The sequence below is a fragment of the Spea bombifrons genome, chromosome 10 (genome assembly GCF_027358695.1).
Source record: "Spea bombifrons isolate aSpeBom1 chromosome 10, aSpeBom1.2.pri, whole genome shotgun sequence".
Taxonomy (NCBI): domain Eukaryota; kingdom Metazoa; phylum Chordata; class Amphibia; order Anura; family Pelobatidae; genus Spea; species Spea bombifrons.
Genome location: NC_071096.1, coordinates 12,001,532 through 12,016,485, shown reverse-complemented (window position 1 = coordinate 12,016,485; position 14,954 = coordinate 12,001,532). Strand labels below are relative to the sequence as shown.

General features: G+C 45.3%; 1 protein-coding gene across 1 annotated transcript; it reads left to right on the top strand.

The window, feature by feature from the left end:
* Positions 1–4,905: 4,905 nt before the first annotated feature.
* On the top strand, positions 4,906–11,571 carry MRPL23 (mitochondrial ribosomal protein L23). The gene is made up of 5 exons (XM_053448462.1): positions 4,906–5,042; positions 6,642–6,764; positions 8,936–9,018; positions 9,102–9,175; positions 11,072–11,571. The coding sequence occupies exons 1-5, from the start codon at positions 5,026–5,028 to the stop codon at positions 11,234–11,236; spliced, it is 462 nt and encodes a 153-aa protein (XP_053304437.1). The 5' UTR covers positions 4,906–5,025; the 3' UTR covers positions 11,237–11,571.
* The last annotated feature ends 3,383 nt before the right edge of the window (positions 11,572–14,954 follow it).

Here is a 14,954-nt window from a genome sequence, read left to right as displayed (position 1 = left end):
AAAGCCACCAGTTTATGCATGTGAAAAAAGGAAGATATCGCATATAATCCAGCAGAGGCATTTTATATTAATATTTAGAACATAGCACTAGCATGCTGTAAGAATTCGGATAATATTATAGCTCATAGATCCCCTTTTTTTGGTGATGCAAATGTATAAATGCACGACAGATGCGAAAGAGAACTTGATGACCTACTTTTAATTCTCATAAATCAGCCAAATGGACTATTTACAGGATTATACAAATATGAACTATACAAATAGCAATCCCACCACTGCCCTAGACCTGATGTTGTCCAAGGACATGAACAAATTCTAGAAACATTAAGAGCCGACCAGTCCACACTACTCCAGAAGTGGCCCCAAAACCGTCTTTGAAGAAGAGACATCAAACCTGAGTTCGGTGTGAAAAACAGAGCCTTTGGGAAACAATAACTTTTAGGGAATACGGCGCTCGCGTCTTTATTTTGTATCTTTCCTTCCCTGTTGGCTTGTGGTAGAAAGTGTCCATCACGCGCCCATTTTCATCATTAACTTAGCAGTTGTGCTGAGAAATCGGTGCTCACGTTAATATATAAGTGACATCGGACTTACGAAGAATAAAAAGATATATATTCGAAATATATAGCAGTTTTGTGTGAAAACATTTCCATTTACAAAAGTGTAGGTAAAAAAATCCGGGGCAAGAACGCTCAGACGCTCCCAAAACTGCATAGACAAAAAATATACATATATATATAAATAAAAAGCATAAATAAATAAAATGAACAATCACTTCTTGCTACTATGGGTTCTGGTGGGACATCTCAAAAGAGAATTTATAGTGCGTGGACCCTGGATACACGAAGACCGGCCATTGGGCCACGGGAACTAGGTAACTATAGTTCTACTAGTAAAATAATGATACTTTTTTCTTACTTTGCATCTTTCCTATTTATATGTTGGTTTTAACAGTTTTTCTGAAAAATAACAGGACATATCAGAAGCTTTTAATGGGAAAGTTGAGACAAAAGTTCATCAACGTCAACGCTAATGTTTGTGGTGGACAGACGTAGGATTTGTTGAAGTGTGCCGTTGGAAATACTGCTCCTGTACTTTGACTTAATATAATTTAAGTCGGCAAAAGCCTTCTCGCATATATAGGTACTGCCGAACATTGAGGTCATTTTCAGTCCTAAATCCCGCATATTAGGGTATTTCTCCTTAGGCAGGAGCTTGAAGAACGGCAGCCCCGACTCGACCCTCGTCGTGAGGAACATGTCCGTCTGTAATTCGCACAACTCAATCCGGTATTTGGCTTCCTCGTTCTCGAAGTTGGTGCTGAGCGGGTTGTTGAATATTCTGAAACTAGAATTCATTTTATTGAATTCCTGAAACCGCTGCGTGAAATTATCGATGAGAATGTCAATTTTCGGGACGAATCGGGTAAAGTCTAAACTTGTGCCGTTTTCTTCCATTTCGTGAAAGAGTTCATTGCAGCACTGAAGGTGCGTGAGTTCGTTCCTCAACAAATTTAACTTCAGCAACATGAGCGTGTTTCTGAACGAAGAGATGTGATTGTAAAGGTGGCTGACCTGTTGGTCCTTTTCTTGCAATTTTTTGTTGAGATGATTTAAATGAAGGGTGATATCTGTCAGAAAAGCCAGGGAGCTCAAAAAATCGCTGTCGACGAGACTCTCCTCCAAGACCGGGTCACACTTTACTTCCATCAAAAACGAATAAATTTCTTTTCTAAGGCCGAAAAACCTGGAGAGATAGTTCCCAGCACTTAGCCAGCGGACATTTTTGTGTAGCGGTAAATCGCCGTACGCGGCTTCGAGCTCTTCCAGATAAGCTTTGAACCTTCGTCGGGTCGTGGCGCATTTCTTGTCGCTGATTAAATTTGTAATTCTTATGACAATCTCCATAACGTCTGTCATCTTCAGCAAGGTCCCAATCAAAGCTTCTTCGTGCACGATACAGTGCAGCGTCATGCATTCTACCCCATCTCTTTTTAACAGCCCGGCAAGTCCAAGGTTTTTTACCACCGTTGACTTGGCGCCATCGGTAATGATGCTGGTACACCGTTCAAATCCGCCGTACGGAGCCACGGCGCTTTTCACCTCGTTGTAAATGTCTTCTTCGCTTCTGGTTCCCTGGAAAGAAGTCAACTGTAAGAGCTCTTCAGACGTCTCAAAGCCGTCGTCCACCGTACGGATGAAGATAATCAGCTGACTGGTGCCGGTGATGTCAGTGTTCTCATCCAGAGCAACAGAAAAATAGGAGCAGTCCTTAATGACATCGTGCACTTTCCGCTGAACATACTGGTCCATCACAGAGATGCGTCGGGCGACAGTCTGGTGGGAAAGGGAGACAGACTCGAAATGTTTAGCCAAGTCCTCGTTGCCAAAGGCTCGAGCCATCTTAACAGCACAAGCCTTGATAAAAGGTCCATCGCTAAACGCTCTTTTCCTCCTCACAATCTCCTCGCATATGATATAAGACGCCTTCACGGCCGCCTTCTCGCTGGGAATAACTGGCGCAGGGGTACTGGACAGCTCGAAGTGTTTGCTTCTTAGCTCATTCATCACCGCAACCCTCAGCTCTCCGCTATACTGACCGTATATTTTCTCATGTTGGGAAAAGTAATGCCTCTTGACATTGTATTCTTTACAAACGGCCAACGTCTGGGAGCAGATTAAACACTGGGGTTTGTCCTTGTTTTTAATAAAAAAATAATCTGCTTCCCAGCGCTCTTTGAAAGAACGATTTTCGCCATCTACCTTTCGGTGCTTCGGTGCACTCATTGTGGGGGGGGGGGGACGCCAGATGTAATCTGTAAAAGAAATAAAATGGAATTAAGAATTTAAGTATTTATGTGCAATAATATTCTGAAATAATTAAAAAGTGGACACTTAGGTCTCTGATTCTAAACCAAAACAAAGACGGAACATCTCAGGGGCTGGATTTTATTTGAATTTTCCAAGTGCCTTAAAAAGCAAGCTGGCCCTAAAAGACCTCCATATGTTTTCTAATTATTCGATATTATGGATATTATGAGGTTAAAATATAGCATAAATAATTACTTATGAGTTTTCCCCCCATAGAACATAAAATGTGAAAATGCTTCTATAAAGAACATACATTAAATATAAGGGTCGTGGGGCCCAATCTTCACAATACCTATACATGCAAATGGCACGATCAGTGGTGAAAGTACGTAAAGAGTAACATATATATATATATATATCCATATAGGTTACTCTTTACGTACTTTCACTACTGATTGTGCCATTTGCATGTATATATATATATATATATATATATATATATATATATATATAATAAAACCTTTCCGCTAGTTTCAGTAGAAATACTCCAAGGACGCGCTTTAGCGTTTAACAAACAAACAGAAATACTCCATGGTTTCTCACGATGCTGAAGCCACCTCGATCTGTTCCCAATGGAGGGTAACGTTAAAGGTGCTGTTCCTACCGGATAAAACATTCATTCTCTAGAACGCTAAGCTAATAAACCTCGGCCGATCTGTCATTTCTTTCATCTCAAGGCTTAATCACAAGCAGCACAGTCTCAGCTTTCAGCAATACCGGGAAAAACGTCTCTGAGGCTGCAGTCAGAGTTGGTGGAACAGCACCTTTTAGGGGAAAAAACTGACATTTTCGGGTTGGATGATCAGCACATGAGTCGCACCAAGGATGGCAGACACCGTAATAACTGCCAACACTACCTGATCAACTCGTCTGGCTCGTACGAGTAGTAGGTGAGGCGCTGGCAGGTAACTCGGGTCAGCCATTGTGAACGTATTTAATGATGCTAATATGTGTGTGCAGGATTTTAGGGCCTGGATTGCTAAATGGAGAAGCAGCTCCAGATTTCCACATACAGATGGAACCCGACAGACACACTTAGTAAAGCGCTTGTTCCACTGTTGCTATCGAACATCATAGGCTTTCGAGAACGCGGTAAGTACGCATCGGATAAGGTCCCCGATGGCAGCGACCGGGCCGGCGGAATCCATCGGTGCCTACGGGACGCTTACTGCCGGTTTATATCCGCTCTTCGCTGCCGGTGCGATTCTGTACCGAACCCAGCAACACATTCACGCTGTCAAAGCAGATCCTATCAAATGCGCCAAGGTGTTACCAGCACAGGGAACGGATAGATGGCACATAGTAATGGGAGTGGAAATCAATTACAATAAAAAAAACACACAGAGCTCCCACAAAACACTGTTAGCAGAGGCGGGGGCTGCCTTATTGCAAACGCTTTTATTCACTATCCGACCCGCAAGCAGCGCTTAAAGGGCCGAAGCCTATAGATACACTTATAGGGCATATGTTGGCCACAGACATCACAGAGCCCTCTGAGCTGCCCTTCTATTACTGGCCCTTCCCAATTAACCCTTTCGGTTTACCCTGAGAGATTAAAGGGGTTAATAGTCACATGCCAGCCCTTCTAATACCACATGGGAGCAATGCATAGCTCTGTCTCCATATACTAATGCATGTTGGGTTGTGTGTACGTGTGCGCCCTACGGGCACAGGTCTCAACGCTTGTGGTTATCTCTAGCCCCGAGTCTCTTTCCGCCCCGGTGGGCTGTTTTGACGGCTGCGAAGCAGCGGCCTCCATTGCATTGTCTAAAACGAAAGCCATAAATGTAAACATACCGTGTGAAAGGCGCCCGCACAGCTGAACAATGACGAGCGCGAGAGCAGGCCGAGCACGCGCACCGCCAGCGAACTCCGCCCCCTCAGGATCCGCTGACCAATACTGAACTACAACTCCCGGCATGCTTGCGTACTCAAAGTCTGTCTAGGTATTGTGGGTGTTGTAGTCAAACCACTACAAACTCGCTGTTGACTTGCCTGGCGGTGCGGAGGGGCCCGATTGGGAGAGACTTCGGAGTTGGCAGCCTGTCTACCGTGAATGCAAATTCATCCCGACCTGTAGGTGTCGCTGTGCCGTAAAGTCACGGAAGTGCCTGTTTGTGCGCCTGACATCTGCACAGTAGGACACAGCGCGGATATGGCGAAGAGGTTGATGTGAGTAGAAGACGTGAAAGACATCTTTTCCTCCGGTTAAAATGCCTGCGCAGGCAACAAACAGGGCCCCTTTAACCAATCATATTTTAACGCCACTAAATGGTGACTGGTTTGAAGGATAACATACTCAGGAAAGACTGAGGGAACTCAATATGCACAGCATGGAGAAGAGATGCGATTACACCTATAAATGCTTAAAGGGGTTTCATAGAGTGCATGGGGGAAGCTTATCGCAAGGGAGTAGAGGTCATAATCTAAAAGGAGAGCGTCTGGGGTTTAAATGTAATGTAAAAAGCCTTGCTTTACTAAAAGGGTGGTGGATATATGGAACTGACTCCCAGCAGAAGCGGTAGAGGCTAATGCATTAGGAGAATTTAAACATGCATGGGATAAGCGTATGGCTATACCGAATCTAAACCAAAACTGAGGACTCATTAAGCTGTGCTGCGTGTATGTATGTATACATAGATAGATATGGACCGGTATGTATGTATAGATATGTAGGTGTCGGATAGACGGTTAACTCATCCTTAACCCTTTCATATGGGTCTAGATGAGGTGTTCACTGCCAGCAGCAGATAAAAAGTCCCCCCCCCCCCAGAGTTCCTGGGCCCCGGAATAAAATATGCCAGTCGGGAGGAAGAATTAGAAAAACCTTTGTTTAAAAAAATAAACTAATCCACCAATCATCAGTGATGTCGCCATGACATCATAAGAAGAATTCTTAGAGGAATTACCAGTCAGAAAAAAATGAAAAAAGTAATAAGTAAAGTTAAAAAAGTTAAATAATGTAAAACATTTGAAGGAATGAAAAACACTTTGTACATCAAAATAAGTGCAGATCTAACAGACATACGGTGCAAATAACCCCCCCCCAATTCAACTTCCAGATATTAGAAGAAAAATAGCAATCGTAAAACCCGCTCTCCGCAGAATCTCGAGAATAAGAGCCCAGAGACGTAACAGCTTCATTGATATTTAATCTGATTAATAAAAGTAATTATAATGAGGAAATAAACCCAGAACGGCTACTGCACCATAAAACCTAACCATATCTGTGGCATCATAACTGCAGATGCCGGTGTTGCGTCCCCTGTGTGACCCCCGGCCCCTCCCCGGGTGACCCTGGCCCCTCCCCTGGTGACCTTGGCCCCTTATTGTCCCCTTTTATTGCACCTGGGACACCATATTCCGGCACCCTTTGAAGACACTCTCCTTCTATGGATGTGGGGGCCGGGCCAGCTTTCCAGATAACATTTATGGCGGGGTCTGTCCAAACAGATTTAGATATTCTGATATACATTCAAGATTCCTTCTTAACCCTTTCTACCCCGATTATATGCAATTCTACAGAATCCCCCCATAAATTTATAAAGGGTCCTCGTCCGCCCAGCTGCGTTAAATACATATGATGGCTGGGAAGTCCCTTTAAACAACCCAAACCCTCTGTATTTGTGGCTTCCAAAACTAATTGTTCTGAATACCCAAAATGATGATTTTTAGTTTTTTTTTTTTTTTTTTTTTGCACACCGAAGCAGAACATGATTGGCGATGTAAGAGACTGTTGTTTTGCAGCATTTCTCTCTTTTTTCTTCTCAGATACCCGCTGTACCAGCTGGGAAACCCCCAGCTCCGCATCTTCCGACCTAACTTTCACATGACGCTGGTTAGACCCGGTAAAGAGCAGCCGCCGGACACCGTGCAGTTCCGTATACCCGTGGAGTGAGTACCGAGCGTATCTTCGTTCTCTTCCTTTCATCCTCCTTCTTGCTTCGTTACTTTGGATGGATTTTAACCCTTAACTGGGTGAAGGGTGGAAGAAATGGGGCTCAGCTCCTATCAAGCCAATGACTTTGAAATATATTTTTATATTAAAAGTGGGCGTTTTTGTTACTGGCTTTTGGCTTTGATCAGCCAAGTGATAACAGGCAGGTAACAAAGAAATAGCTATTGGCGTTTACAAAGGATGTACGAATCCCAGGTCCTTGGTAGCCATGGCTACTAAAAGCTTACTGCTGATCCCTTTTTGTGCTGTGTTCTGGTTCTCAGCAGATGGATCCTCTCCTGGCTCCTATAATGTTACTTCTTTCTCCTTGTTTCTTTATAACGTATTGGCTCGATTATAGGCCCTTCGAAACCCCCCCCAAAAAACGTAGTGTTATAGATATGCTGCCACTCTGCCCTCCCCCCCCGAGATATGCTCCCACTCTGCCCTCCCCCCGAGATATGCTGCCACTCTGCCCTCCCCCCGAGATATGCTGCCACTCTGCCCCCCCGAGATATGCTGCCACTCTGCCCTCCCCCCCGAGATATGCTGCCACTCTGCCCTCCCCCCCGAGATATGCTGCCACTCTGCCCTCCCCCCCGAGATATGCTGCCACTCTGCCCTCCCCCCCCGAGTTATGCTGCCACTCTGCCCTCCCCCCGAGATATGCTGCCACTCTGCCCTCCCCCCGAGATATGCTGCCACTCTGCCCTCCCCCCGAGATATGCTGCCACTCTGCCCTCCCCCGAGATATGCTGCCACTCTGCCCTCCCCCCGAGATATGCTGCCACTCTGCCCTCCCCCCCGAGATATGCTGCCACTCTGCCCTCCCCCCGAGATATGCTGCCACTCTGCCCCCCCGAGATATGCTGCCACTCTGTCCCCCCCCGAGATATGCTGCCACTCTGTCCCCCCCCGAGATATGCTGCCACTCTGTTAACCCCCCCCCCCGAGATATGCTGCCACTCTGTCTCCTCCAGATATCTCCCCGGCGGGGGACATCTGCACGATACGCCTACACAACTTCCAGTGCCGGGACTTCCCCGGTGGAAGTGCCGGCAAGGGAGATTGTTAAAGCACATCGCACAGACGTTCACCGGCTGCGGCGATGTGAGCGTTAACAACCCCCGCTGCCGGCACGTCTGCACCATGTGCTTTAACAATCTCCCTTGCCGGTACTCCCCCCGTGGAAAGTGCTGGCAGGGGAGGCTGTCTCAGCGTATCAGAGAGTAGGATGCAGGTCCCCTGCAGCGCTGTGGGGGATCTGTATCCTAACCCTGCTGCCTGCCGGCACCTGGAACTGCATGTCCCGGGCGTCGAGCGATACGAACTGCGCATTCCTGCGCTAAACCCCGAATATGCGGCCTATATTGGGGCAAATATGGTAGGTACATGTTATGGAATATGATGACGCTGTATAAAGTAATAAATACCGTATTGGCTCGATTATAGGCCGCACCCTTATAGTTTAAAAGAAAAAATATATATATTTTTTTATTTATTTGTTTTTAAATTTAATGTATGGTAGGACATTACTTACCTAAACTTTAGTTTTGCAACGTTGATGTAGATGCGGCAGACGTGACCTCCACTTCCTGCACCAGTCTGCCTCATCTACATCAACGTTGGGAATAAAAAATCAGGGCAGAACTAAAGTCCACGGAGGGACCGCATTTTTGCCGGACTGCACTACAGAAAACGCTCTGCAGTCTTCTGATCCGGTCTTCCAGACACCCTGGAGAAGGTAATAATGATAAACCCTCACTTTAAAGATTTAAATTATGGGGAAAAAGTGTGGCCTATAATCGGGCCAATACGGTAATAATAATATTAGTCATTATCCATGAGCTTGGACACAGCGGTGATTGTAGGCTGATGGTTATCTCTTTAATGCCGTCTACTGAGTGCCAGCTTATGATGTCATATCTGTATTTTACGAATGCGTGGCAGTCCAGCATACTATAGAGGCGCTGTCTCCACATTGTAACCGGGCTGGTTTTAATTTGCCCCTGGTAATGCAGCAAAGGGGCTGCTGACTATTTGTCTTAGGCTAGAATGCCCCGCTGCTTAAAAGTCCATTCTGTGTGATGCTGTCTGTTTTATTTGCCATTCTTTCTTCTCATATTAGGATGACTAAGATGGACGTACAGAATTACCTGCAGCAGATCTACAACGTGCCGGTGTCGGCTGTGCGCACCCGCATCCAGTATGGTGAGTCTGGGAAACGGAGTGAGCGCTCAGGTCTGTGTTCTGCGATTGAATCGCGCAATTAAAACCCACAACCTCTCCCTCAGGTAACAACAGGAAAAGAAACCACCTGAACCAGCGAGTGAAGCGGCCAGATTACAAAGTAGCCTATGTTCAGTTGGTGAGTAATTTAGCCGAGGAATGCTCTGTTCCCCGCAGATTGTCCCATCTCGCCCCCCAGCCTCCTGAACGTGTAACCCCCCCCTGTCTATTTAATCCCTTTTACGCCTTCACTAATACGTCCAATTGTGAGCTTTGCTGAGCCTGGTCAGTGACTTAATTTAAGCCGGACTATTCTTTATCATGTGAAGAACCCCATGGCTATTATTTCTCGATTTGTATATCGCCGTCATGTTTGCGGCGCTGTACAATGGTTAAAAATTCATGCTGTGGGTCAGCTGCTTTTTTAGTCATCTGTATTTAGATCTCCTGGGGATTTTGATACAGACCGTTGAGAAAATATAACTGCAGCCTGATGTGGTTCCCCAGTCCGGATGAAAGCGGCCCATTTGGTGACCGCTGCTACACTCCCTCATCTGATGCCTGTTCTCTAAAGCACTTTAATGCATATGATTACTATGTGATGTCTGCAGAGAGGGTCTGCAGAATCCCCCCATATGTATTTGTCCCTTTGCCAGCAGTCAGCTGGAAAAAGCCTTTTATTTGTCATAAATATACAGTAATGTAGGTTATTGGCCAAGGCTGAACTGGCAATGGCGGGACGGCCCTGGCACTTTCAGCACAGCCAATGGCTGGATATGTGCGACTGCACGCCACATTTTTCTGGGCACATCCAGCACCTGATCTGCCGCTGGAGAGTATGGGGCCCGATGGCTTCCTTTATATGTAGACTGGAGGCCGCCAATGTCGTCAGTCAGCGGGTTTGGGGTGACTTTTCCGCTCAAACACCTCACTGAGCTGATCCTTCCAAACCGTGCTGGGTAGTTCCACCGTACGTAGATTCTCAATAGTCTGTTTTAACCACAGGCAGTATGATAAGACCTCAGTGTGTGTCTAGTAGAGTCGTCTAAGATAACAGCTGCCCGAAAACATATTTAAAAAAAAAAAAAAAAAAGAGAATGGCAACTGCTGGTAAGGATGACACTGAATCACAAGTAAATGCTAGATTATTGTTTTCTTTTACTTATATACCATCAATTTACGCAGAGCGCAGTACAGGTATTCAAAGGGACTGACAAAGACAATGTGATATATTCGTTAAAAAGGACTCTCCTTGTAAGCTTCCGATATACATATTGTAATGTTTTACTATATATATATATATATATATATATATATATATATATATATATATATATATATTACACACACGTAATGTGTGTGTGCTGGCATTAGAGATAAAGGCTGTTAACCCAGGCCAGATTATTCTTTAAACCGGGAATGGATTCAGTGCGGCTCCAACATCTATCCACACAGCAAGGCTGTTACTGATTTTTATACCACTCTTCCCAAGCATAGTTTTGGAGATTCTGCCCTCACAAAGCCCAATCCGCCGCCGGAGTCCGTTCTTGGGAGGCTTCTGCACCAGTAAACAAATCTTTGGACTAGTGACTCACATGTTCTGAGCTTTGAAAACAAGGATGGAAACGAGATGTTTATTACGGACGCGGCTCCTGGATCGAGTTAAGAGATGTCTCTGCATCGGTTCCGGTGCTGTGTCTGGGAGCCTCATGTTGCGTTAACCATCTAAGGCCCTTCTCTATGACTTTGTTCTATTAATCCCTCTTTTCAGTGTCTGCAGTATTAAAGATCCTTCAATTTTAAGTTACATTGGGGGAGTTATGCACCTATATGTAAACATTGCACTCATCAGACATAAAAAAAAACCCACAATATGCTCCCACTATATACTTTGTAGGTTGGCATGATCCCCGTCCATGTGTAATCTAGACAGCGGTGCCCAAAGTTTACCCAACATGGTATTCTGTTGTCCATGTGTGGAGTTCTTCAGAGCTAGAAGGCTTTTGCTAACTGGTGCTTGTTTGTTCTCCGGCAGGGACAGGGTCAAACCTTTCAGTTTCCTGACCTGTTTCCACCAAAGGAAGACAATCCAGAATCCGGCTCATTCGATGCCTTGCAGAAAGAGTTCATGGAGAACGAGATGCAGCGGCAACGCAGTGACCCTCGAAGAGGTGGACTCAATGACTGGTTTGGACTTTAGATCTTGGTCTTTAAGATTCATGCACCCCAAATGAACATGTATCTGGAGACGATATTTTGGTTCTTACGACAGAGCTCTCCTAGTTGGCCTTGTCTGGGGAGTTTTTGATAAATCCCCATAAAGTGTCTGCTGGTCATCATTCAAGATACATGCTGAACATCCTTGTAACCATTCCTACTTGTTGGATATTTGAAGACCACGGAGTATGTCTCCTTGCTTTGTTCAGGACATGCATCTTAGAATGGATTTCACCATCAGTGGAGGGGAGCAGGATGCTTCTCCCTAATATTCTGTGTATTTATAGAGCAGATCTGAAATAAATGAACGTTTTCTGATGTCTACACATAAGTTCTTGAAGAGATGACTGGGGAGATGGTGTCTGGGAAGCTAATACAGTCAGGGTACGATGTCTTGTTCTGCAGCATGGGGACTGTAAACGCGTACAGGTTGCTTCAGTGTTGAGGTGAGTTTGGAGATATGTAAGCAACTCAGTGCCACAAAATAATTTCTCTTCATTCGTCCTCTTCATGTTTAAAATGAATGGCTTTTATGGTGGAACGACAGCCCCAGATTTCACCCACTTTATATAACTGTCCTCCCACTCTGTTTTTGAAGGGCTAGGCCTGATCTGTTCTCCGGCCAGTCCTGAATGTTTTAACCCTACTGCTGTACTTTCTCCCTCATACCCAAACTCATATCCAAAAACCCCTATTTTCCCCAGCACTCTCAGCCAGAATTCTAATCTGAACGACCAACAACCTCTACAGATCATCCCGACTCAATCCACTAGTCCCCATCCCCATGCTGGACTAGAAATTATTATATACATTTTTTTTTTCTCCTAGCTATACGTAAATCTTAGTAATGCTACATTGTGTACAAGTATGGGAACGGTTAACATAGCCGGGTGACATCCATTAGCCATCACATAAACAGGTAGCCAATATGTCCCCCTCCAGATGTTGTAGCTCAGGCACACTTATTCCACATTTTAAATAAATGATCCAAATAAGCCATTTTTCCTTTAAACTCACGTCAATTACATTTTTTGTTTATTTTTTTTCACGATTTATCCTTAAAAAGTACAGGGATTCGTTAAATTAGCTTTAAAGTTACAGGCAAAGTTGACATCATTGTTTTTTCGTTGTTTTTGTTTATTTAACCAACTTGATTTTTTTGTATTTAGATGTAAAACAGATTCCCGATTTATGCGTGCGCTGATTCATCGTCCCTTCTTGCAGCCATAAGACGTTTGCTCGGAAATAACTTCTCAAGCTGTCACCCAAGTCACCCAATGATGCGTAATCCCTTTTTTAAATCCCTTGGCAGTGTTTGCACAGCAGGTTCTTTTACAGTTCACACTATATAGAATAGTTCGGCCCAACTATTTTTCCCTTTTTTGTTGTTTTTTTTTCTTAAAGACAGAATTTGATGGCAGATAACAATTCAGCCCATGTAGTCTGCTGTTTCTATAGATATTATATATATATAGATATTATATATATAGAGATATATATACCGTATTGGCTCGGATATAGGCCGCACCCTAAAAGTTAGCTGCTTTTTTAAAGAAAAAAATTTCCTAGCTTAAAAAAAAAAGAACAGATATGCTGCCACTCTGCCCCCGTGAGATATGCTGCCACTCTGCCCTCCCCGAGATATGTTGCCACTCTATCCCCCCCTGAGATATGCACTCTGCCCCCGAGATGTGCCCCCCCCGAGATATGCTGCCACTCTATCCCCCCCTGAGATATGCTGCCACTCTGCCCCCAAGAGGTCCCCCCTCCCCTAGACTTACCGGTGCAGACTCCCCGGGGTCTTGCAGGGCCGGCGGGGGACAGCTACGCAGTACGCGTATTCAACTTCCGGTGCTGGCACTTCCGCCGTGGGAAGTGCCGGCAAGGAAGATTGTTAGCGTACATTGCACAGACGTTCACCGGCTGCGGCGATGCAAGCGTTAACAACCTCTCGCTGCCGGCACGTCTGCACGATGTGCTTTAACAATCTCCCTTGCCGGGACTCCCCCCCTGGAAAGTGCTGGCAGGGGAGGCTGTCTGAGCGTATCAGAGAGTAGGATGCAGGTCCCCTGCACCGCTGCGGGGGATCTGTATCCTAACCCTGCTGCCTGCCCAGCGCCCGGGACTGCATGTCCCGGGCGTCAGGCGCTAGACCCCGAATATAGGCCGCACCCCCACTTTAAAGACTTAAAGTGGGGGAAAAAAGTGCGGCCTATATTCGAGCCAATTCGGTATATAAAATCATAAATCCAGGACTAACTCCACAGACCTGCGTGGAAAGTGGGATATGGCCCGGATCGGGCTTGTGTCTGGATAACCTATAGCCATGGTACACAGTATCTTGATCTTGATAGCGTATGCTGCTGTTGCATCCACATAGAAATATAAATCCACGATCCTGCTTCTTAGAAACGTAACTGTCCAGTAACCTTCACAACTAAAATAAGGCACTTGTAATACCCATTTTATGAAAGAAATCTGAAACAGCTTGTATCTCACAAGCGACCCTGAAATCCCAGCAACATGTTTCAGTCTGTCCTTTATTATAGCCTGAAAGCAGCCCCCCCCCAAAGTAAATCATTCATTTTCCAGCATTCCTTGCAAAAACGCGAACCAGAGTCTACGGTATAAGAGCTTATTTGTCTCTTTAAATCACAGCAAGACGCAGAGATTGTGAATTGAGATTACGTTAGCGAAGTGATGTCAGAGGGAAATGCAAATGAATGATGATAAAGAATTCATGTCCCGTCCCCAAAATCAATCTTCTACAGACGCATGACGTGGGATGGTCTGTAACACCAAACGAGACCCATCGTGCCAAGTGTTACATTTCACACTAACACGCGTATTTACATTTACGTTTGGCCTTTTGGTTAAGATCAAGTGAGTAGCTGTGCGAGAGGGAACGCTTGGTCCTCTGGCCTTAAGGCTGGGATAGCATGAAGCCCAATAGTTGCAATATGTCCCCAGTTTTTGGTCCAAGACTGGTGGTGCTGTGTGCGATTGTGTTGTGTGGGATTAAGCACGTGCCGGTGAGTACGTTTTGCACTTCTGACCCTTCCTTGCACTTTTTATTTTTGCATACATTGGCCACAACCTTTTAGGCTGGGTGTGCGGTGTATGCGGCAGAATTTTTTTTATCACAGTCGCCTAAAGTGCTGGGGCTTCCTTGAGGAGCACGTTGTCAATATTTCATTTTTGCACGATTGCACTTTTTTTGCACAGAGCACGGCAGTTTTTCCGATTTGGGGACCTGAAATGTTGGGGGTTTGCTTTCCTTCCTCCTCCTACTCTATTGCGTTCCTTTCTTTAGGAGAGGGCTGGCCACACCGTGGGCTATCTCTTATGGCACATCTCCCTATACTCCTTGCAAACACTGAAACTTGCAATAAGTAACCTCAACGACTACTATGATAGCATGCTGGGCATCAAGGGAGCTCAGATCCACAGGCTGCCCATCCCTACCCTTTGCCTACACCACCTACCCCGATTTCACCATCATCATCTCCCTAAATGTTTAGTGCCAGGAAAGACTTCTCCCTCACCTTGAATTTAGCCCAGTCTTAACGTCTTCCAGATAGCTTTGTTGTGTTCTCCTCTCATTCTATCTCTCCATCTCCTCTTAATACACAAGAGGACTTCCATTCTGGCTTTGCATGCTACAGTTTATAGACTGATAATAGATGGATTGTGTTGAGGCT